This window comes from Fusarium oxysporum, chromosome 7, assembly GCF_000149955.1.
Source record: "Fusarium oxysporum f. sp. lycopersici 4287 chromosome 7, whole genome shotgun sequence".
NCBI classification, from domain to species: Eukaryota; Fungi; Ascomycota; class Sordariomycetes; order Hypocreales; family Nectriaceae; genus Fusarium; species Fusarium oxysporum.
In genome coordinates this window covers 3,595,179-3,617,835 of record NC_030992.1, presented here as the reverse complement: position 1 = coordinate 3,617,835, position 22,657 = coordinate 3,595,179, and the positions used below count along the sequence as shown (strand labels likewise).

The 22,657-nt window shown below is 48.8% G+C and overlaps 10 protein-coding genes across 19 annotated transcripts; 6 read left to right on the top strand and 4 right to left on the bottom strand.

The window, feature by feature from the left end:
• Positions 1-1,191: 1,191 nt before the first annotated feature.
• Positions 1,192-1,691, top strand: FOXG_20325 (uncharacterized protein; the record flags this gene model as incomplete). Its single annotated transcript, XM_018400608.1, has 3 exons — positions 1,192-1,312; positions 1,366-1,585; positions 1,638-1,691. Exons 2-3 carry the CDS (start codon positions 1,472-1,474, stop codon positions 1,689-1,691), a joined length of 168 nt encoding a protein of 55 aa, XP_018248361.1. The 5' UTR covers positions 1,192-1,312; positions 1,366-1,471.
• A 67-nt stretch (positions 1,692-1,758) lies between these two features.
• On the bottom strand, positions 1,759-2,745 carry FOXG_10563 (uncharacterized protein). The gene is made up of 2 exons (XM_018389990.1): positions 2,572-2,745; positions 1,759-2,504 (listed from the first exon to the last, which is right to left on the bottom strand). The coding sequence occupies exons 1-2, from the start codon at positions 2,655-2,657 to the stop codon at positions 1,886-1,888; spliced, it is 705 nt and encodes a 234-aa protein (XP_018248360.1). The 5' UTR covers positions 2,658-2,745; the 3' UTR covers positions 1,759-1,885.
• Positions 2,746-2,804: 59 nt separating this feature from the next.
• On the top strand, positions 2,805-4,194 carry FOXG_10562 (uncharacterized protein). Its single transcript, XM_018389989.1, has 2 exons — positions 2,805-3,706; positions 3,757-4,194. The coding sequence occupies exons 1-2, from the start codon at positions 2,990-2,992 to the stop codon at positions 4,078-4,080; spliced, it is 1,041 nt and encodes a 346-aa protein (XP_018248359.1). The 5' UTR covers positions 2,805-2,989; the 3' UTR covers positions 4,081-4,194.
• Positions 3,798-6,616, bottom strand: FOXG_10561 (uncharacterized protein). Of its 3 annotated transcripts, XM_018389987.1 has the most exons (7): positions 6,430-6,616; positions 6,047-6,374; positions 5,939-5,969; positions 5,840-5,884; positions 5,501-5,781; positions 4,689-5,450; positions 4,131-4,638 (listed from the first exon to the last, which is right to left on the bottom strand). In XM_018389987.1, the coding sequence occupies exons 3-7, from the start codon at positions 5,967-5,969 to the stop codon at positions 4,405-4,407; spliced, it is 1,353 nt and encodes a 450-aa protein (XP_018248357.1). In that variant the 5' UTR covers positions 6,047-6,374; positions 6,430-6,616; the 3' UTR covers positions 4,131-4,404. The 3 variants fall into 3 exon arrangements, with proteins under 3 accessions (XP_018248356.1, XP_018248357.1, XP_018248358.1); XM_018389986.1 differs by having other exon boundaries at positions 3,798-4,638; positions 5,939-6,374; XM_018389988.1 differs by having other exon boundaries at positions 5,501-5,884; positions 5,939-6,374.
• A 626-nt stretch (positions 6,617-7,242) lies between these two features.
• On the top strand, positions 7,243-9,072 carry FOXG_20323 (uncharacterized protein). Its single transcript, XM_018400606.1, has one exon. It carries the CDS (start codon positions 7,350-7,352, stop codon positions 7,668-7,670), a length of 321 nt encoding a protein of 106 aa, XP_018248354.1. The 5' UTR covers positions 7,243-7,349; the 3' UTR covers positions 7,671-9,072.
• On the bottom strand, positions 7,531-8,903 carry FOXG_20324 (uncharacterized protein). The gene is made up of 2 exons (XM_018400607.1): positions 8,154-8,903; positions 7,531-8,100 (listed from the first exon to the last, which is right to left on the bottom strand). Exon 1 carries the CDS (start codon positions 8,682-8,684, stop codon positions 8,277-8,279), a length of 408 nt encoding a protein of 135 aa, XP_018248355.1. The 5' UTR covers positions 8,685-8,903; the 3' UTR covers positions 7,531-8,100; positions 8,154-8,276.
• A 544-nt stretch (positions 9,073-9,616) lies between the features above and the next one.
• FOXG_10560 (uncharacterized protein) lies at positions 9,617-14,609 on the top strand. Of its 7 annotated transcripts, XM_018389981.1 has the most exons (5): positions 9,617-10,745; positions 11,037-11,292; positions 11,391-12,765; positions 12,825-13,209; positions 13,261-14,609. In XM_018389981.1, the coding sequence occupies exons 2-5, from the start codon at positions 11,043-11,045 to the stop codon at positions 14,131-14,133; spliced, it is 2,883 nt and encodes a 960-aa protein (XP_018248349.1). In that variant the 5' UTR covers positions 9,617-10,745; positions 11,037-11,042; the 3' UTR covers positions 14,134-14,609. The 7 variants fall into 7 exon arrangements, with proteins under 7 accessions (XP_018248349.1, XP_018248352.1, XP_018248350.1 ...); XM_018389984.1 differs by lacking the exon at positions 11,037-11,292 and having other exon boundaries at positions 10,047-10,745; positions 13,261-14,578; XM_018389982.1 differs by having other exon boundaries at positions 10,055-11,292.
• Positions 14,610-14,873: 264 nt separating this feature from the next.
• On the top strand, positions 14,874-17,139 carry FOXG_10559 (uncharacterized protein). 2 transcript variants are annotated; one of them, XM_018389977.1, is made up of 5 exons: positions 14,874-15,178; positions 15,255-15,322; positions 15,389-15,515; positions 15,564-16,637; positions 16,690-17,139. In XM_018389977.1, exons 1-5 carry the CDS (start codon positions 15,066-15,068, stop codon positions 16,907-16,909), a joined length of 1,602 nt encoding a protein of 533 aa, XP_018248345.1. In that variant the 5' UTR covers positions 14,874-15,065; the 3' UTR covers positions 16,910-17,139. The 2 variants fall into 2 exon arrangements, with proteins under 2 accessions (XP_018248345.1, XP_018248346.1); XM_018389978.1 differs by having other exon boundaries at positions 14,874-15,322.
• Positions 16,997-19,113, bottom strand: FOXG_10558 (uncharacterized protein). Its single transcript, XM_018389976.1, has 2 exons — positions 18,583-19,113; positions 16,997-18,508 (listed from the first exon to the last, which is right to left on the bottom strand). Exons 1-2 carry the CDS (start codon positions 18,675-18,677, stop codon positions 17,293-17,295), a joined length of 1,311 nt encoding a protein of 436 aa, XP_018248344.1. The 5' UTR covers positions 18,678-19,113; the 3' UTR covers positions 16,997-17,292.
• A 624-nt stretch (positions 19,114-19,737) lies between these two features.
• On the top strand, positions 19,738-21,540 carry FOXG_10557 (dolichyl pyrophosphate Glc1Man9GlcNAc2 alpha-1,3-glucosyltransferase). Its single transcript, XM_018389975.1, has 3 exons — positions 19,738-19,928; positions 19,981-20,747; positions 20,805-21,540. Exons 1-3 carry the CDS (start codon positions 19,852-19,854, stop codon positions 21,464-21,466), a joined length of 1,506 nt encoding a protein of 501 aa, XP_018248343.1. The 5' UTR covers positions 19,738-19,851; the 3' UTR covers positions 21,467-21,540.
• The last annotated feature ends 1,117 nt before the right edge of the window (positions 21,541-22,657 follow it).

The window sequence follows — 22,657 nt, the reverse complement described above, 5'->3', positions numbered from 1 at the left end:
TAGCTAAAGTAGCTTTCATTACGGAGCTAGATCTCATATGGGTAGATTTCTATCTATTCATACATGCCGGTATCTCTATTCAAACTACCTTGCTATTGTCTACAGTTGAGAGTTTGACAACTCATTCTATAGTTGAAGGCGAGATTAGGGAATTAGGAAACATATGTAGCTTCAACTTAAAGTATTATGTTAGTTGTGATAATAACACTGACAGTGACAGACAATGAGGATGTCTGTGAACATGACCAGTATGTAAGTAGCATTCCATGTTCGACTTTCAGGTCAGTTACAAATATTACATGCCACACCTCCACACAAAGCCAGCAGAAACCAACACTAACTATGAGAAGTATTAATTAAGGAAGCCTGACATAAATAGAGGCATCACTATTAAAACTAACAAAAGGGCAAAATTAAAAAAGACTATAGCATACCATGTATGTATGTATGTATGTGTATTTTTCGTCTGGGTGGCTGTAACGAAGCCAAATCTCCTACTGGAGCAAAAGACGTGCTGAGCTAGCTAGGTACAGGATACCCCGCTTCCTTCACCATCCAGCATACCAATGGCACAAAAGGTGCTGTATTTCTCAAGCCCGTCACCCGTCAGCGGGTTCGAGGGCAATCTATTGTCGAACTTTTTCCACCGACCAGAATTCTCTCGCGCATCACTACATCTGCTGACGCAGTCCACAATCTCCAGTAACCAAGTTGTAGCTCGTAGTCGACTGTCGCGGCGGCAGGGAAAAACCTCGGGAAGGGATCAGAGGCCGACGGTGCGGCTTGCCTTTAAAGGAGAAAAACCCATCGCAATCGGCGTCGTTGATCGGAAGGATGTCGCTACGAATGCCCGGGGCATCGCCCTCCGATATCTAAGGCGTTCTGGTTCTGAGGTGCCGCCATTAGATCCGACAAAGGTGTTGTCAGAGAAGGCGAACTCTCCAAAATTCCTTCTCTGAAAACTGCTGTTAGGGAGCCGATAGCGTCCCCGCAGTTTTTGTGTGGTCGCGTGGCCTGCAGAAAATCCCGCTCCTAGCACCGCACTAACAGTGCGTGCCAAGAAAGAATTTTTACAGGAGAGAGTTGACTATAGCATACCTGGCTAAATATGGCCGAGGTACAGGGTAGGTTTCTCCCAATGTTATCTGCCCAATGATAGCTGCCAGAATTCAGTCACTGACTTAGGTAATACTCAAAGCTACAATCATCGTCCAAGGTTAGCATCACTCAACCGACCATCACGACGGCCAATTCGTCCCGCAAACCACCTTAGCACGACACAGATCACCATCAATCAAAATGGCGCACCTCAGTAGGTCAAATAGAGACCAAGAATTCCGAACTCTGCTAACCGCTGATCTGCAGACGTCAAGCCGGACCCGGCCTACCTCAAATATGCCGGTGCGTGACTTCTACCCGACCTCGACTGCAACACCTTCGACTCGAGCGCATTCTGACAATGTGAATAGCTATGATGAAGACGCGCCATCACTACTTCCGATGGACGCCCCGAACTGCCCGGCTCACCTTCATTTACGTGGCCGTGGTCCCCGCCATCATGGGCTATATCGCCTACAAGACCGACGTAAGTCAAGGAACAGGAACCGCGACGACCACCGAAATGCTGACAAGCGAAGGGACTCTGGGATTTCCGAGCGAAGCGAAAGGGCGACCTCATTTACGAGAAATAAATGAACCGGGCATTGGAGGGTTGAGAAGCGTACATATAAAGCACCCTGATTGGGATAGAGCCCATGGTAGGGATTCAATTGAACTGAGGTCAACGATGAACGAATGGTCGCTGAGATTGTGATATGTCTGATACTTTGAATGGAAAATGGGTATAATCGAACGTGACGCTATCAAATTAACCACTGCGTGTCTGTTACCACCTCCCTCTGCCTCTCGATCGCCCACTAGAGGTTTCCGGTAATCTTTCGCCTCTTCTCCAATCGCCCATAGGAAAATCTCCCCCGACATCATCCCTCCAGCCAGCTCGTCCTCCTCTCGAGTTCCTACGCCCAGAACCGTTATCTCGACCTCCTCGGTGAGTCCCTCTGACTTCATGTGGACCTGAAGCCTGCTCCCTTCGCACGCTTGAAGCGGGCGCCACTGAGCCATCCGAGAGTGGTGGCAATATTGCGCAAGTGATATAGTCGCCAACTACAAATCGACAATCGCTCAGTGTCTTGGTTTTGTCGTCACTGCCTCTTGTTGTGCCATCCATGGAAATGTCACCATATGTGTCTGCTCCGGAACCACCACCCAACACAACGCTGCCGAGGTCCTTAACCCCGTATTTGGGGAGAGCATTTGTGACTGCGGCGGTGTTTCGAAGGTCTGGAAACACCGACTGGAATACGAGACGACATCCCACAGAAGGTGAAGGCAATGCTGACTTTTTGGCGCCTGCAAGTTCCAGAGCCAACTCATTCAGAGTACAGTCTGACCATGTGTACACAGGTATATGTGGTGGCATACTATGCGACTCAAATTCATCTGGCCTATGATTTGAGTATTGTTAACTTCTGATAGTGTAAAGCCATCTATATCGGGAGGGGGCATGTATACCTGTGAAGAGATCCTGTACGATAGAAGAGATGTAGCAAGAAAGGTGTTGTATCTTCGCGCAGTGACTTTTCTGGAGAGGAAGACATCTTATAAGACTGAAAAGAAGGGGAAAAAAACAAAATTGTGAGACTCAGTTATTATGGTGACGCTTTGTTGTTTAAGTTGCGAATAATGAGAGGCATCACTAAAGTATCCAAATTAACCGATCTATATCCGCTTAAACCATCATGACTTCGCGCTCCATCAACAACAATTTGTAAACTCTTACCACTTACAGACTGCGACAACAAATTTTTGAGCACCGAGCGGCACAATCTTGGCAATCTCCCAACACAAAGCATAGGCCAATTCGAATATTGGATCAACGCTCCCATAGGAAACACCAACACGTTGATAAAAACGCTGTCCAATCTGCACCATGGATTTCGCGGCGCTTATGAACAAAGAGCTCTCAAAGAGCAAGAAGAGCTCCGGCAGCGAGGAAAAGAAATACTTGAAACGCTCAGAAATCGAAGCGCAAAGAAAAGAAGCATACCTTGCTGAACAAAAAGCCCTCGAGGCCGAGCGCGAAGCCAAAGCAGCCGCCAAGCGCAAACGAGAGGAAGATGCCGCCGCCGAGAACGCTGCCCGCGAGGAGAAGCGTCGCAAACTCGCCGAGGATATGCGCAAAAGGCGCGAAGAGCAAGAAGCTGAAGAGGAACGCGCCCGAAGGAAGCGACTTGGTTTGCCAGAGCTGGTCAAGGAGAAGAGCGAAGACGCTGAGGATGGTGTCCATGCTAGCGAGGATATACCAGAGGAGGAGCTCGTTGAAAAGTTGAGGGGGCTGGGTGAACCGGCTGTTTTGTTCGGAGAGAATCACTCTGCGAAATTGAGGCGATATCGCAAGTTGACGACAGTCATGACCAAGGGCCCTATACCGACAACGTTAGAACTTGTGGATGAGAAGGATATGAAGGTGACCACTGAGCTACCGAAAGACAAGGATGGCAGGAAGTGGCTATTTCGACAACTGGCAAGCTATTTTACGATGGTTCTTACAGAGTACGAGCGAGCTATGGAGGCTGAGAAGCGGGATACGAGTGCCAGCAAAACAGCATATAATGCTATGGTACAGACTCGAGAGAACATGAAACCAGTGAGTCATCCTTATTCGACGGAGATGAGATAAGTACTAACACCTTACAGCTATTCCGCAAGTTTGAGCAAGGCGAACTCGACGACGACATTCTTAAGCCTGTTACGGAAATCGTTCAAGCTCTCCAGGAGCGTCGTTACGTGGACGCCAATGACGGATATCTACGACTGAGTATCGGCAAGGCAGCGTGGCCCATCGGTGTTACCATGGTAGGCATCCACGAGCGTAGCGCTCGCGAGAAGCTACACGATGGAGAGAAGGGCCATGTAATGGGAGATGAGGTTACGCGCAAATATCTTCAGAGCATCAAACGCTGCCTGACTTTTGCGCAAGTTCGATGGCCGCCCACAGACTTGCGACAGTTGATGGGCTGAAGAATAGTATGTAGCTGGAGGCAAGGGCTCGAACTTAATAATGATACCCCCCTTGAACAAGAATCATTGAAAAATATGCACAAGAACAACGTTAGGCGGAATGATTTATTTCGAAGTATGCTCCTGACGCCTCATCTAATCTGCCGCAGTGTAGTTCCATACCCGTAAGTGGATAACCATGATCAGGAATTCCTAACGCCTAGGCCGTAATGCCATATGCAGTCCATTGGTTCAGATTGTGATACCCAGCTCGCCCAGCTTCCTCGTCGGGTCAGTCGAAAAGGGCCCAGGCGGACAATTTTCTACCATTGTGCACCGAAATTCCTAGGCCTCGACGGCGCCTGGCTGTGCCGGTGCCTTGCTCTCACCGTACCACTGTTCATCTATTCCACGACCACCAAGGCCAGGTCCTTTTGCCCTTCCTGCAACCTCAAGACCAGCGGCAATGAGGCTGATGCGACGGAGTCTCTCCTTGGCTTCCTCCTCGTACTTGGTAGCGACCTCAAGTGCCTGCTTCTGCATCTCAAGTCTCGGGTTGGGTTGGTCTGCAATGAGCAACTATAGAGAATTAGTAAGTGGCCTAGATGGTAAAAGAAAGAGTTGCCCACCTGTTCCTTGATATCTAGACGGGCCTTGAGTATTCCCTCGCGGATCATAGATACGAGCTCCATCTCGACTGACTCTCCTTCTTGCGCAAATGCTTGGTTCAAGCTCTCGAGGGTGACACACGAGAATGGTATGAAGTACTGGACAATGCATTTTCTTCGGATCTGTGAGTAGAGCGATGAGACGTGGCGCTGTAGGTAGATGTCCAGGAGACAGTCGTTTCGAATGGACTCGAGAATAGCGAGGCAGTTTGAGTATCTGCCATTGACAAAAAGACTGATGGCCTTGCGAACGTGCGACTCGTGTTCTAGGAACGAACGGAACGACTGGTTGTCCAAGACTCGAGTTTGAAGCTCCTGTCTATCCATAGTGGCCAGGGCAAGGAGACCTCCGTAAACGGCAATGTCGTTTGGGCTAGCGATGTGGTTGTATTGCGCAGGCGGTAGGGTGAAGTCAACTTGGAGGAAGTTGTTGGCTGCATCCTTGTAGTGCTTAAGACCAAGGAGCGCAATACCGGAGACAAGTTTTGTGTATGGCTGATATGCACGTTCCTCCTCACCACTCTGAACGCCGACGATCTTACCCAGATTGTTAAGAACCATGGTCCAGTCCCGTCTAGCGATATAGACATTCACGAGGTGGATGCCGCAATCGATAATGTGTTTGGTGGTGGTTACGTCCTGGCGCATGCGGTTGTACGCCTCGGCTGCTGCCTCTAAATATCCGGTTTTTTCGAAATGCAAACCCAAATCTTCGTTTCCCATCTAATAGAGTTAGAAGGTTATATTCACAGAGTTTTGGAATTTTCACGCACTCGGATGCTCTCTTTGATCAAATTGTGTCGGTACTGCTTAAGCTGGGTTTCGAGCCGTGCAGCTTCCATCTTGTTCTCGCGCTCGACTCTATCGATCCATGCTTGATCTTTTTGGGCATCGGGGTCGTCAGGAGCGGCAACACGAATGCAGCCCCAAGCTTCGACGTATAGGGCCACATCTGAGCCTTTCTTGATCTCCGCGATAGCAGCCTTCAGCGCGTCGATACAAAGTGGTACGGAGGACTTTCCGATTTGGATGAGGCGATCGATTCTTGTTCGGCCTAGATGAGCTGTCAGGGGGCACATCGAGATGGCATCAGTAGGATTGGAGTGACTGACCGGTGTAATTCTGGATATAGAGATCGAGGTCGAGCTTTGGTTGTTCTAAAGATGCAAGTCAGCACATGATTCTAGAGTCGCATCTCGAAGCCAACGAACCTTGGACAACGATGCCACCCAAGTTTTTCATCTGGCCAAAGAAAGCCGTCAGAGGACTTGACTCGGACATTTTGAAGCTGTGTGTAGCTAATACACACCCAGACACACCTATTAAACAATGCGGGATGGATTCAAAGAGCTATCTGTAACTTGACGTGTGGTTTGGTGGATAACAATCACTTGCTACTAGGCGACAGTGGGGTAAGACAAGGTGGGGGAGGCTCGGTGAGGGAGCAGCCAGACCGGGGCAACATGGGTAAATTTCGGTGAGCCAAGGTGAGGATTTAGTGGCGGTAAGTGGAGAGCCGATTCGGTCCCGAGCCTCCCACGACACTCAGCATCACTTCTTGGTTGCTGACGATCAAAAAGAAGCTTTTCTGACTACAGCAAGGCTAGCCTTAGGTTTGACTCAGGACTTCGTGATGACGTTCTGTGACTTTTCCTGACAATTAATACGTATTATGTAACTTTCAGCTGGAGACTGTACGTACAGTTTTCTCCTGCCATGGCAGAGGCACAGATGCATGTTGGCACATCAGCAATATTTTGAAGCTGAGCGCTTGGATGGGTGTCCCAATGCAGCATTTCCGCTCTTCCACGAGGACAAAGCGAATGTGGCATTCAGGCCCGGGCAGGAAGTAACCACCTGCCTAGTTGCGAACACTGTGAGCCTTTTTCGCCATTGAGTTAATGTTACGACGATCAACAGACCCTGAATTATCAGACAATCTAGACAATGTGCTGGAACATGGCTGCAGATACCGTGACTGGCAGGGTAATGCTAGTTCCGGACATGTTAACTCTATTCAATTATAGTTGAGTTAGGTTGGTTTTATCTAAGAGTTGATGTTTCTGGAAAAACAGACGTTTATTAGGCTCAAGCAAGGCCTGATCAAGTTTGATTGAAACTTTGTAGAAGAGGTTAAAACAAAGCTTGAATGCCAAGACCAATGCCAAGACTTGCTGCAACACAAATCTACGGCAGATAATTTTCATCGCTCTGACCCGACTTTATCGGCCGAAGGAGATGCGTATTTTTGGACCAAAGAACCACGACGATTTCAGCTTAGCGATGGGTCCGTAGAGCGATAGAGAACCACTAGCACCTTTTCCACCAATAGATCACGAAGCTGAAGTGAATCAGAACCGCGAAGACGCGAGAGGGCGCGCTGTCTGATTCGGCTGCGCCGTTTAGAGCTAGCGCTCAGGCAGGTCAGGGCACGGAGGAAACCCGGGTGAGAGCCGGAGATTGAGGTTAGGATCCATACATCCATCTCCATCCATTCTGTATCAAGTTCGTTTTAGTTGGATGATGTCATGTCTAACGCACAGATTCTTCAACTGGTCGTCGTGATCATCTTCCCATTTCGATTCTCGGGGTACATGAAGAGGATTCGAATCACATTGCATAATGGTCACTACCCAACATGCATATGGCGCCTTGTTCTCATGCGTGGCGGGCCAGAAGCCACATGAATGGGGATCATCCCGTCCGTCAGCTTCCGTGACTCCCGGAGCCGATGCATTGGTGGTGTCTAAATCCAGTCAATATCAGTTTGTACTGAAACTAGACAGAACCAACACTCGCTCTGCATCTGACCATTTTGATTTTGGACCCTGCTTGTTCTCACAAACGCTACGGATTAAAGCATCTCTATTAGTGTTTGGTTTATCTTATGCTTGTCTACGTTGCTGCAGCCTGGGTCACACTTCAGCCAGTGCATTAGACTAGACTCTCAATAAGGTATGAACAGAGTTGGAGCGGTCTACTGCTGTTGCGAATAGAGTTGACTGTGAGTTTCATTGATCAACACGCAAATTTCAACGCTGTAAATCGACCCCCAAATAAGATACTAGCAATGACTTTTGGTTCCTGTCGTCAACACCATCTTCAATGGCTTTATCTCGCGATTCCGAGACCCTCTTGGCCTCTCCTCAAGAGACTCTTGCCACGGCTTGATCGACGCAGATAACACGGAAACAAGATCAATCCCCACAAGTTTATGCCGCTGAGGCTTAGGTTTGCCTAGTGCAGCCACTCACAAGCCTGCCTGGGCTCGGCCATGCAAGTCTCGTCAGAGTGGATTGGATTGGATGTGATCTAGCTGACGACAAGGTTGGTCCAGAGCGTTTTGCGTTTTTGGACGGTTCATTCATTGCCCCTAGCCAGTTAGTGAGTGTCTTCGACCCCCAATTAGCGGGTGCTTAAAATTACTTCTGGGTACCGGTACTCGCGACTCGAGGCGTTGGAACGGTACCGGAACGTAATCAATGGCGTGGTGGTCGTCTACAGCCCGTGGTCCCTGAAAGTTGTATCGGTCTCATTTCAATGCTTCAGTTAACCGCATCCATTGAAGAAAAAAGACGCTGGCCATCTTGAATCCGCCGGTGCAACAGTTTGTGCTTGTGCATACGACGGCGCTGAGTGGCCGTTGGTCCCAAAATGCAAAGGGGGTCTGTCCCTGAGACTGACTGCGAGTTTATTTTGCGGCCGCGCGGCTTTGGGGTTGATGGATGTATCCGTCCACTTGCAGGGCCCTGAGCAGTGGAGATGGCTTCTCTTTTCTAGAGGTCGCCGTCCCGTCATAGCCGTGATCCTGCTGTATTTGCGCACGAGTTGGTACTGCAATGTGTTATTCGTGTTTCCAATTCCTTCTTGTTTGATGAGAAGAAGCATTGTCGAAGGAAAGCCCCGGTAGACCAGCCACCGACGCGTTTTACGAGGTGATAGTCTATTTGGGGGCATGGACCTGACTCACTTGGGCAATGCGCCAAGTGATAGTCTCTAGAGAATCTGGGTATTGATGAGCAGCTTCAACGACTTCTGTAACTATTCACCGACGCAATGGGTCACTATTGACGTTGTGTGCGTGGTTCCTCAAGGAAGCCCACAACACAACACAAAACAACACATGAGGCATGGAGATATGGAGATAGTTATCTCAAGACGAGGGGGTTCTTTTGTAAGTCAGTGACAGTGAGCAACTCAAAAAAACTGGTACCTGTCTAAGGTATACGCTGGATCCAATGTCACCTCACCTCCCTGCCCTGGTAAACTTGAAGGCCGATCCCCCCTGCAGTAACAAAAGGACTTTTAGAGGACAGTGTGACATTTCAGAAGCCGTCTTTTCCTTGAACCCTTCCGTCTCGGTCATTTCCCCTTGATAGAATTGCGCAACGCCGCAATATGTGATGCACCAAAATGAGGTTCCTGAACCCGACATCGTGAGTTGATCGCGACTGAAATTAATATTCGTATTTTTGATTTTGAAATGGCTGAATAACCTCTCTTGCTTACTGTTTTTTGGCTGGCCTAACTGTACGGGTTATTTCACGGCTGTTGCACCCGCAACCTTAACTCAATTGTCCCTTGCTCTACGTCGTATTGAAAACATCAAGCTTTCAGTCTCTTGACGCGTCCGCAATTTCTCCAATTGCCGTTCTTCCTTTTCATACTGATCGCTTAGAGTGCAGCGGTTTCACAGCGACAGTCATTCTTGGGCCATTGGAAGTCCATCGAAATGATATTGCGCGTCTCGTGCTGGGCTGCTCCCTCAGGTGCCCATGCCACTCATTCATCCACTGGCGTTTGATTTTGCTTGGCTTCAACTCTTGGCTTGACATGTTTTGTGCCTTGGTATTGCTTGGCATTAGAATTTTCCAGCCTTTGTGTCTCATCATCCCTTTGGCGACTTTTGTTTGCCAGCCCTGGGTCTTGGTAGAATCTTAGCATCTGCCACCGTCTCTTTGGAGACCTGAGTATTACCCTCAAAGGTGGCCTCACCTATCGTTTCTGCATCCTCTCACTAGTCACCTTAGATTGAGATATGAGCGCGAAAGACCGAGGTACAAGACTGTACCGTGCTGATAATACGGTATCAGGTACCATGGTAATTGGCTCCGACTAAGGACCCCGATCCAAAGCCCCAAAAGACCAGCCCAGGCTCGGACAGGCTCAGACTCAGACTGAGACTCAGGTCCTTTTGGAGAGCCCGTTCGAGTTACCGTCTCTGCATCTCCACCTCTTTCGTCGTTCTCCCCTCTCTCGTTCGCTCACCCCGTTTCGTTCGTAGGTTACCTACCTGTTGTTGCAAGCTGCTACAGTATTGTTGCTTGTACTGGGCTTGTTACTCTCCTGTTGTTGCTCAAGCCAAACCAAACCGAATCATCTGTACCCGCCTCGGTCGCGAAACCCGCCCGCTACAACAGGGCTTTCTCTCACTCATCCCTTTCTCTTTGACTTGGAACAGTTTAGTCCCTTCTGGTTCAGTCCATACCCAGTTCAGTTCAGTTAGGTTCCGTCAAGTCAAGTCAGTGCAGTGCAGCACGCTACGGAACGGTACTTGGTACGACAGGCTATCCCCCGTCTATTGCCCAACACCAGCACCAGGGCACTCTCAGACTCTCTACCTGGGCGCTTTCCCCATCATCACCAACTCATTTCAGTCTTGGTTACCTACCTTACTCTTCTATTTCTATTCTTGACCCTGCTACTTTCTTCGCGGGAACTTTAACTGAACTCTCTTGAACGCTGATGGCCTAGGCCGTGAGTCTTGGGGGCGATTGGGATATGGGCTACCACTTGCCTCACAACTTACGCTTGCGACCCTGCAACTGCATCTGCAATTCATTCACTCTGTAGTCCCTTTGACTCTCTTCGACTCTTCTCGACTGTCCGCTTCAATCAATTCCCAGTTCTGCCGCACGGCGGCGGCGACAACGACGACATTTCCTTTCTCGTTTCCCTCTCATAATAATACCCAGCTCGTTATTTCCTTTTCATCGTGGCCAAGAGGCCTATTAACTGGTGAGTGAAAACCTGCAACATCAATCACCCGCCCGTCGGCTCTCCCCGTTGTTCCTTGGCGCCTCAGCGTTGTGCCCCCGAACTCACCTCCTCTTCTCTACCTTGCATTCGCATCAACATTGTCCGTTGCGCTGTATCCTTACAAGGAAACTGTCCCATCTGCGAGTTGAATCGGCGATGGGGCCCTAGCCTTTGCCAAGACACTCCAAATTTCATACCCCGATCGCCTTATCCCCTCAAGTCACCAATGTCGAGTAGTTAACTCCATGGTCCTTTGCTAATTCAACCAAGTTCGATATGCCTCTGGACGTCGGTGACAACGACGCTGGCCAGTCGGCTCACGACTGGCACGATGACGCTCCGTCGCCATCAGCGAGCATCAAGTCCGACAACGAACTTGACGAAGACGGCAACCCACAACCCGGCGCGTCATCCCAACCGATTCAGAAGCGACGACGAGTAACGCGCGCATGCGATGAATGCCGACGGAAGAAGATTAAGTGTGACGGCAAGCAACCATGCACGCACTGCTCTGTCTATAGTTATGGTACGCGGCTTCTGTCTGATTTATCACTCAATCGCTTGTTCTTATACATTTTAACCCTCATACTGGAAAACGACGCGGCGGCTGACTGTTACATGCAGAATGCACATACGATAAACCTTCAAACAGGAGAAGAAACCCGGCCCCACAATACATCGAAGCCCTGGAAAGTCGACTGCAACGCGCCGAGTCTCTACTTCACAAATTTATGCCCGATGTCGACCTGGCCGATCCGAATCTTGATCCAGCAATTCAGCAAGAATTCCGCAATCGCGAAAATGCTCGTGCCCAAGCCTCGAAGGCTCGACAGCCTCCTCCACCACCCCAACCTGAGCAAAATGAAGCTCATCTGACTTCGATGATCGATTCCGTTGGCCAACTTGATATCGACGAGAAGGGAAGTTTGGAATTTCACGGCAACTCCTCCGGTGCTGTGTTCTTGAAACGCATGAAGGATCATTTCCGAGGAATGCTTGGTTCGTCCTCAAAAGCTCCGTTTCTGCCTCGTGCCGAACGACCGGCTGGTCTGGAGTCGCCCTCATTATCTTCAGTCGGAACACCCTTCTCAGCAGTTCCAAGCTACCCTGAGCTCCCTCCAAAGGATGTTGCCCGGAAGCTGTGCTATTATTCCCTCAGCTGCGCGACATGTCTCGTTCGAATCGTTCACGTTCCCACTTTCTACGAGCAAATGGACAAGATCTACGAACGACCATTGGACAATTTAACGAAGGACGAAACGCAATATCTTGGACTGTTATTCTCTGTTATGTCTCTTGGATGTATGTACAACAATCTCGACGACAACGACCCAGGAAGCATGCCCTATCAAGATGCGACAGAGGAGGGTCTCAAATACTACAACGCCGCGCGATCGGTATTACACGACGTAACCGATTGTCGCGACCTTATTTCGCTACAAGCTCTTCTATTCATCATTCTTTTCCTCCAAGCCACCTCGAATCTCAGCAGCTGCTATTCCTTCGTTGGTATTGCACTGCGCTCGTCACTCCGAATAGGCCTTCATCGACATTTGCAGCACGAAAAAATCGATCCGATTGAGCAGGAAGTCCGGAAACGTGTATTCTACGTGGTTCGACAAATGGATATCTATGTTTCAACATTACTTGGCTTTCCTCTCCTCCTTAACGTGGACGATATCGATCAGCCGTTCCCCTTGGAAGTTGATGACGAGTTTATCACACACACCGGAATTTTGCGACCACCGCCTGGATCACCATCTTTTTTCCAAGCGTTCAACGCCCATTCAGAACTAATGGAAATCTTGTCAAAGGTCACGAAATATGTCTATCCAACAAAGGGATTGGGCCAGAGCGTTACAAAAGACAACAAACCTGCCTCCACCTATCTAATTAGTTATGGCCGTATCAAGGAAATTGAAGCTGAGCTTCATTCTTGGTTTGAAAGGCTACCCCAGCACTGGCGCCCAAGCGGTGAGGGGCCAATTGAGACGGTTCGGTAAGTGCAGCAGTGAGATATTTGAAGATATTGTAGAGCATTACTAACCATAGTGATAGAATCCGTCATTTGTTGAGATTTGCCTATGCACATGTCCAACTTGTGCTATATCGACCATTCTTGCATTACGTCTCTCCTCGTTTGAGTCAAGGAAACAAGGTGGACGAGCTATCATATGCTTGTGCAGCCGCTGCCATCAGTGTCTCTCGTAACATTGTGCACATTGGATTGGAAATCCGCAAACAGCGGGTTCTCAGTGGACCGTACTGGTTCATGTTGTACACTGAGTTCTTTGCCGTCCTGTCCCTAGTGTTCTATGCTACAGAAAACCCTGAGAAGCCCGGATCTGGCGAAGTTCTAGCGGATGCTCGAGCTGGAAGACAAATGATTGCAGCCCTGGCGGAGAAGAGCATGTCGGCCGAACGAGTTACCAGCGCTCTCAAGGTATGGCCTAAATATTCGAACTCTGGTACTTTACTGACATCGTTGAAACAGGCTCTATTTGATCAATTACCAGAGCAATTGGATGCTGGAAAAATACGACAAGCGCCTTCAAAGAAAAGACCCGCCCCTACAGGACGGCCTTCGTCTGTTTCATCTCATCATACTCCAATCCCCGCAAGCATGTCCTCGATAGGAACGACAGATTTCACTCGTGCGAGCCAGATGTCATCAAGCTCGTATCCTACAACCTTGTCTCAAGGGACGATGGATCTGCCTGGAGGAGGCATCGCAGCCTTCCAAGATAACACTTTCTCAGCCAACTTTGGTGATTTCATGTCTCCCGATTTGCAGCGAAGCACCCCAGAGTCGACCAGCAGCGCAGCGACAAGTACTCAACGCTACCCCTACACAGGACAGCAAATGGGTATGCACAACCCTGTCAACAAACTCGACTCGCTCATGTTCCCGTCTGAGGATCCTTTTGCCTATCCAAACCAACCTATGATGGAATTGGGATTCCCAGGCAAGACAGACCAACCCACCACTATGGGAGACCAGAATCAAGATATGCAACTCTTCTTGACTGGAACTTTCGACGACGTGGAAAGTCAGATCTTTGGACAACCACCGCCCTACATGATGCACCAGCAGGGCCAGCCCATGATGAGTGCATCGAGCCACCAACCGATGTTCGCCAGTCCATCAGCCATAATGGGAATGCAGCCCGGTCAACCGATGATGCAACAACGGCGACCAGTGTCACAAACGCACGCGATTCATCAAGGACACGCCATGTCAAACCGACGAGCGCACGCACAACGGCATCAAGAAAGGCAAATACAACAAATGTTTACAGAACAGGGCATGCAGGCGGATTGGGGAGGCTTCTTTGGCTCTGGAAGAGGAGGATTCCAAGGAATGTAACGGTCGCTACATTTGATACCCACTCATGATACGGGAGGACGGAAAGCGCGCGAGGCGTCGGCTAGTGATTTTGATCTTGATTTTTATTTCATGGGAAGAGCGATTTTGATTTGGAACGGAGTGCTTGGACTGTTAAAGGGGCTAGGATACCACGGTTGAAGAGTATGGCAAAGAAATGATCGCGTTTTTAGATATGGCCAAAGCACATAGACGGCGGCTGGGACTGGTATACACTTGGACAAACATTTTGGATTGTCTGTTGAGGTTGAGGTTGAAGTTGAAGTGGATGTGAACAGAGGAGGGAAGCTGAATGCAAGGTGTAGGATCATTGAGAAGAAGACTACTTGTTAGCACTGCAATGAATTCAGCTTTGAGTATAGATCCATCATAATGAGACTTGCCATAAGGCATGTGAAACATTGAAAGTGGTTGACTCAGTATTAAATGTGTATTTCATAGTGTTTGGCTTGGAGATGGAGATCTTTCAGCCACTGAAGCAATTATTTGCGGATACAAGATCGGATCATCCCGTAATCTAATCTATCCTCAACAATTCCACGGCGGACTAAAAGCGTCTCATTATCGATCTGGTTGCGTCATGAAATGGATGAATTAGTACAGTCGGGCTTAGAAGGCTTATAAGGGCGTTATCGGGGGGTTGCGATACGCTGTGACCACTCCCGATGAGCACCGCAAGGAAGCGATACGGGGAGACTGTGGCTGACTGATTACGGATGGATACTGTAACTCCAACTGTAACTGTAACTGTAGCTTTAGTGTATTATCACATGAAACTTGAAGCTTCCTCTCTTTTCAATAAACAACACATATTCTTGAGCAACTCTCTTTGTCCATCACGGCCCTTTTTCAACACGCTCATTCGATCCTACGTACGAGTCAACAAGGCTGTACTGGATTTATAGTGCACGCAGATGGCACCGCCGATAACGCCGCCGAAGCCCGTCTGCGGGGAGCAGAGGCCTCAAGCACGTGAAAGAAGGTCGATGAGCTACGAGTTTGTGCTTGAGGATGAATTCGACGCGCTGTGAGTTGATCCTGGGGTCTTATACTCTCATTTATCTGGTGTAATGCTCATATCACTGACTCGAGCTCTTTGATAGATGTGTTGAGGTAAAGAAGAGTGACGATGACTGCGGCGGTAAAAGCAGCAGTGGTAACAAGTATCCCGGTATGTTCAGAGAAGCTCTGTCTCACATGTTCTCGATATTTAAACGAGTACTGACATACCATGAAGCAAAACTCCATGCGCGCAAGGTCGTCAAAGAGCTCGGCGTTACTGATGGACTCCTCTATCTTCCTGGCGAGCCTACACGCCTCTATGAAGACTCAGACCAGTCGCCTCCTTTCAAGCAACGCAGATAGTATGCTACCCAGTTCCTATGAAAGAAATTCTACTGATAACAACACAGTTTCTATTACCTGACTGGCGTTGACTTTCCCGACTGTGCCGTTACTTACGAAATCGCCATGGATCGTCTCACCCTCTGGATTCCATACGCCGAGCCGCGACAGGTCTTGTATCACGGCCCAACTCCTGACGCAGCAGAGGCTATGCGTAAATACGACGTCGATGATGTTCGATACACCGCTCAATTGTCCAAATTTCTTCATGGTCAACTTCGTCCTGAGAAGACTCTCTATGTCCTTCATTCTGATCAGGCTCCTAAGTTGACTGATCGACCTCGAGGACAGACCCAGATCAACTGCTCCAAGCTGCGACCTGCCATGGATGAGGCCCGTGTAATTAAGACGGAATATGAAGTTGCACTCATCCGTCGCGCTTCACGTATCTCTGCCGCTGCTCATCGTGCCGTGGCTGAGCGTCTCCTTACTATGCGCAATGAGCAAGACGTCGAGGCAGTTCTTCTTGCCGCTTGTACTTCGCGTGGTGCTCACGCCCAGGCATATCCTATTATTGCTGGCGCTGGTGTCAATGCTTCGATTCTACACTACGGAGCCAACAACCAGCCTCTCGAGGGCAAGCAACTGATCGTTGTCGACGCTGGCTGTGAGTACCAATGTTACGCCAGCGACATCACCCGTACTCTTCCTGTCAGTGGTTCCTTTTCTAAGGAGGCCTCCGCGATCTACTCTATTGTGCAGCGCATGCAGGAAGAGTGCATAGCACGTGTTCGGCCCGGCACTGTCTACTACGAACTTCAGCTCCATGCCAGTGACGTAGCTCTCCAGGGCTTGCGCAAGTTGGGTCTTCTGAAAGGCAACTTTGAGGAGATCCAAAAGGCTGGAACCGTCGCTGCTTTTTTCCCCCACGGTCTCGGTCATCACGTTGGTCTTGAGGTCCACGATGTCACTGGCTATGAGCGTCTCCTGATGAGAGATAACTTCCACGTCGAGGGTGGTAAGCGTGAGATGGTAACTGCCACGGCTCTGGTGGCAATGCATCGTATGGCTTCGTCTTCTCCACCTACAAAGCCAAGACAGTCTCTTCAGCCCAACATGATTGTGACAATCGAGCCAGGAATGTAAGTACTATAATTTCTTCAAGATTGAGGTTTTTGGGCTAATTTATCGAAGCTACTTCTGCCGTCCTTTTATTGAGGGATACTTCCTGAACAACCCGTCACATGCCAAGTTCATTAACAAAGACCTCCTCGAGACATACTACCCAGTTGGTGGTGTTCGCATCGAAGATGACATCCTCGTCACACCCGGTGGCTATGAGAACTTGACCTCTGCTGCCCCCAAGGGTGACGAGATGCTGGATGTAATCAACGGCAGCTTTGAGAAGATTTAATGACGCTATGAATGCTTGCAGTTGGCTATGAAACGGTCGGCGAGCAAGGCAAGCGAGTCTGAAATGTTTAGTGTTTGAATGCGTGGATAGTTATGGGTGGTCCGGGAGTGGTCTAATGACATTGAGTAACTGGTCCAGGTAATGAGAATGAGTCTTGAATACATAGTCTTTCAGATTTGCAATATTGATTTATGATTTTTTTTAATCATCATGCTCATTTCTTTTGCTAACATAAAAACTCTCCCATGTACACACGGCTCATGCATCTAATTTACAAAGCACAGCAATACCAAGGAACAAGGCGTGAAGTCAGACCTCACTATCCAAACACAAGTGCTCCCTTGAATTCATACTCCCCCTCTTTTTAGTCCTTGTTCATGAGTCTACAGATACTTCTTAGGCATGGATGAGCGCCGTTTCTTGTAAACCACATAAGCCGCAACGAGAAGACCTTGTGTGCCAAGGAAGACGAAGATAAGGAAGCGGTGGCCAGGAGTCTTGGCCATGACAGTCTCTGACAAAGAGTTATGGTGGTCAGAGAGTGTGTCCTTGAAGGTACGCTCGGTGGACTGCAGCTTGCGGTTGAGTTCCTTTCGGAGACCCTGAATATCCTTCTCGAGCTCCATGACACGGCTGTGCAGAGCAGTGATATCGTCGAGCTTTCGCATATCAGCACGGAGCTGGCCGATCAGGGCGGTCAAGTCCTCGTGACGTTTCTCATCCTGCTGCTGGTGGCGTGAGGAGGTGCGCTGCAGGGAGGCGAGCTGGTGGTTGGTGTTCTGAAGGCGATTGTGCAGATCCATGAACTGAGCTTTGGAAGTCTGGAAGATATCAGGATCTTCATCTGCGTACTCGCCATCGTTTCGCTTGTTATTACTGTTGGAGGTGTCCCTGACGGGTGGAACACGCTGGTTCTGGTTCTGATTCTGGCCCTGGTTTTGGTTCTGCTTAGGAGGGTCACGAACAGGACCACTGTCGCTGTTATCAGCCATGACAACCATCTTGAAGACCTCAAAAGAATCAGGATTATCAGGGGTAGCAGCAGTGACACCAAACTGATAGCCTGTGGGAATGCTGAACTTGTCTGACTCGAAGCACAGGTTACCATCCAACTCAACACGGAATGTCCTGGCGGTCTGTCGAAGCTTGACCTGCGAAGGTCGGCCGAGGTTGCGGTAGTTGTAAGGGCAGTGGCCGAATGAGAGCTCATCGACATTGCTTTGCCTCGAATAATCGGTGTTTCCATCGTTCAAGAACCCTCGAACCATACCACTGGAACCGCCAGAAGTATCAATAACTAGAGCCAAACCGTCGAACTTTCCGACAGTGTAAATGCTTCCAGAGCCGATCGTAGCAGGACCGTTGCGAACAAGCCAGATGTTGAGGTTACCACGGCCACGATCAGGTCCGTTGGCTCGGAAGTCGACGTCGGCGATCCATTGGTTTCGAAGTAAAGGCTGCTGGCCCCATACGGCACCTCGTTGATTACCAGGAGCAAGAGGTGTCAAGATGATTCGGTTTGAGAGAACCTCGGGCGTGTTGGGGTTGCCTTGGACAGCAAAGTTGGGGATCTGTCCACGAGCTTCGGGTGGGCTTATCCTGTAGACGCAGCACGGGTTAGCAACATCACTGGACAGTGCAGTACCACAAAAGTACAACAAGGTAGAACAAACCTTCCAGCATGACCAAAACTAAGTTCACTGATGAGATACTGAGCCTGCGACAGGCTTGCTGCCAGCAGCGCAGCCAAAGAGAAAGAGACCTTCATAGCAGCGTAAAGATGGACGCAGGTAGCTCCAATGGACCAAAAGACGAAATAAGAACAAGGATGGAAACCGCAGGCAAGACAGAACTCGACACCTGCGCAGGACGGACTCACTCCTTTTTCCCAAGTTCGGGTCACGGAAAAAAAGAGCTCGGGAAGTTGAATGGAATGAGCCGAGTTGGTGGAGGCAAGGCTGAGGTCTAAGGACACTTTGCACTATGCAGCCCCTGGAACAAGCGTATACCGTACTTGGTGGTTGGATTTTAGAGCGGGGGTTCACTAGAGACCAACGATTGGGAATCAACGATGGGGTTCTAAAAGACACAATAATGAGGCCTGTAATATAGGAATTAAGATAATGAAAGAACAAAGAATCTATCAGTTGATACTCAAACACAATAAGAGAGAGGGAAAAGTCTCATGAGAAGGAGACATTGACTTAATGAAGCCACATGCGATCATTCAACTCAGCCTTGAAAAGGGTTTTGTGGCGTAACCTACCTGGAGCAGCGTGGCTTGATGATGCCCAGTAAAGAGCATTATTGGTGGATTTGTTAGCTAACAAAATGGAAGCTGGGGAAAAGAGCTCGGGCCGTCGGTAGCTTCAAAGGAGAATACGGTGAACCCCTTTCGAGCTGTTTTAAGATTGAGGGAAACAATCGAATTGAATAATTAATAAGTAAAGCGAAGACGGACAGTTTGGAAACTGTTTCTGTTACTCAGACTTTGACACCTATGGCCAGAATAAAGTCAAAGCTATACCCCTGTATGTGACTTCCATAGCTGGACCCCAGATTGGACATGTCGAAAAGAGTTCTTAAAGACCATTGTGCATCTCGAGACTTGGATCGGTTACTTTAACGGTATGAAAGTCTTGTTTTAATGTTAGATTCATCATCTGTAGAACCGGCCAATAAATTCTGTCAACTCTTATGGTGAAATGGGCTGAGTGTTTGAAGCTCTGTTGTACTGGTCCCTTAGCTGTCAACTCGACTCGATGCTAGGGTGTTTTAGTGGGGACATTTGCTTGGACAAACCACCTCATGTCCAAAAAAGAACACGAGCCAATCTCCTTCTCGTCATGACTTGTATCAAGATCTACCTTGACTAATCCCACAGAAACAAGGTCATGAGGCCATCCCCAGCTCCGCGACAACACAAATAGTGACCGCGCATCATGAGCGAACATTACCCAACACTTGCGCAGACTGCGCTTGTGGCTGCCGCCTTCAAAATCCTCCTGTTCCCCGCATAGTGAGTCGTTCTCCATCATATCCGTCGCGTGTCGCTCACCACCGCCAAAAAGCAAATCGACCGACTTTGAAGTCCATCGTAATTGGCTCGCTATCACGAACAGTCTTCCTCTAGAGAAATGGTACTTCGAAAAGACTTCGGAATGGACTCTGGATTATCCCCCCTTCTTCGCCTACTTCGAATGGATCCTCGCACACGTCGCCCGTCTGATTGATCCCCTCATGGTCAAAGTCTACAACCTCGATTACGAGAGCTGGCAAACGGTCTACTTTCAACGAACTTCTGTTATTATCACAGAGCTTGTTCTGGTCTGGGCCCTTCAGACCTTTATCGACAATGCGCCTCTAAAGTCCCGTCGCGCTGCTCAGGTCGCTGCTCTATCTATCATTCTTTCTCCCGGACTTCTCATTATCGACCATATTCACTTCCAGTACAATGGTTTCATGTACGGAATTCTTGTCATGTCTCTTGTCCTTGCTCGCGACAAGAATGAGCTACTAACTAGTGGGCTCATCTTTGCTGCCCTCCTATGCTTCAAGCACATTTACTTGTACTTGGCGCCGGCTTATTTCGTATATCTCCTGCGAGCATATTGCTTGTCGTCTAAATCCATCTTCCGAATCCGATTCTTGAATTCGATCAAGCTGGGTTTGGGTATTGGAACCATCTTTGGAGCTGCTTTTGGACCATTTGCAGCTATGAATCAGATTCCTCAGCTTCTGAGCAGATTATTCCCTTTCTCTCGCGGCCTATGTCACGCTTACTGGGCGCCTAATGTCTGGGCTCTTTACTCTTTTGCGGATCGAATCTTGATTCACAGTAAGTTGCACCTTAATTCAGAACAGCTACCTCAGCCATTGGTCTAACATTCTATAGTTGCTCCACGCGTTGGCTGGGCTGTCGATAAGAACGCCTTGCAGAGTGTCACTCGTGGCTTAGTTGGAGATACAGCTTTTGCCGTTCTGCCTGAAATCAGCCCAAGAACATGTTTCGTTTTCACACTGTTCTTCCAAGTCCTACCTTTGATCAAGCTATTCTCTCAACCAACCTGGGAGACGTTCATCGGTGCTGTCACCCTATGTGGCTATGCCTCTTTTCTCTTTGGCTGGCATGTTCATGAGAAGGCCATTCTTCTTGTCATCATCCCCTTCAGTCTCATTGCTCTCCGAGACAGACGTCATCTCGGAGCCTTCCGGCCGCTGGCTGTTGCCGGTCATGTATCACTCTTCCCCCTGCTGTTCACGCCGGCAGAATTTCCTATTAAGACCATCTACACTATCACCTGGCTTGTTGTCTTCCTCATGGCGTTTGACCGTCTTGCCCCTGCTTCCAACAAGCCCAGGATCTTCCTACTAGACCGGTTCAGCACACTGTACATTGCCGTGAGCATCCCACTCATTTTATACTGCTCACTCCTACACCAGATCATATTTGGCAAGAGCTATGAATTCCTTCCGTTGATGTTTACGAGCTCGTATACTGCGATTGGCGTGGTTGGAAGCTGGTTGGGTTATATGGTTGTGTATTTCACAGCATGAAGTGTTGATGTTTAGATACCCAATAGATTTCATATCTCTTCTAAAAATGAATGACTCTCATGATGTTCTCCGAGTAAAACGAATCATCCCATTGGTAATTTGGCAGCCGGAATAATCACTGCCAGGCCTGTGCTTCAGACACCCTAAATCTTTCCAGGGCTACAATCGGTGTAGGTGGCTTCTTGGAGCACATTCGCAGCAGTTTCATCATTATATCGTGATTTTTCTCCTCGCGCGTGCGGAAGCAGTGGCAGACGAGTGTAAAGTAGCTTGCGATCCCAATTGTGGAGCTTCGTAGAGCACAAAGCCAGGTGATGTCCCTGGAGGATGCAGTGGCTCCAGCTCTAGCGGTGCCTTGATAGGTCTTTTTCCAGTGGCTAAAAGTGAAAAGACAGTGCATGTGGTCTAAGTACATTACATTTGACTGCTGGGGTTCGTTGGGGGGCATTTATGAAGTGGTAGGGTTGTATATAATTCCAATATGACTTACACGACGCGTTTGACGGAGAGACCGAAGAGGCTCGTGTTCTATGTCATGATGCTCTGTTAATTCCAGGCAGTCTTGATATAAATTTACTACATTGACAGAGTACCATCTTCAGAGGCTCTGTGACTCTGAACTGCGCTTTGCTGGTGATTATCGTGAGTGATTGCTGTATCAGAAGCTTACTTGGCGTCCCGAGATGACAGTCTATAGTATGTCCAGAAGAATTTCAAGATTAAGCTATATTGGATATAACTTCCCGAACCTGCATGATTTGTTTCCGAATCTATGTTTTCTGGGTGCAGAGTGACGTGAGGATTATAATGAGTCCAAAAACGTGGGCAAAAAGTTGAGTTAGGCTTGTTTTATAGGCGGGCAAAGTTGAATGATGGATCTTAGACGAGGAGGAGGAGGGCCGCGGACCGACAGGGGTTGGAGGTGGAGAGGATGGAACGGATCCATGAGGAGCTAAGCTAAAAGAAAAGCTGGGACATGACAAGACATTTTGACGCGCTTAGAATGTTGACTCCAACAAAGCATATAATATAATAAGCAGTACACAAGTAAATTGTATGCTGTAACATATCATATATACACTTATTGATATATCACTTCTTTCACTTTTAGTACCGTGTTAGTCTCATCCTCGGGTATCTGCAGCCGCCTTCTTCATCAAAGCATTGGATCGGACCCTAATAATGTGAATG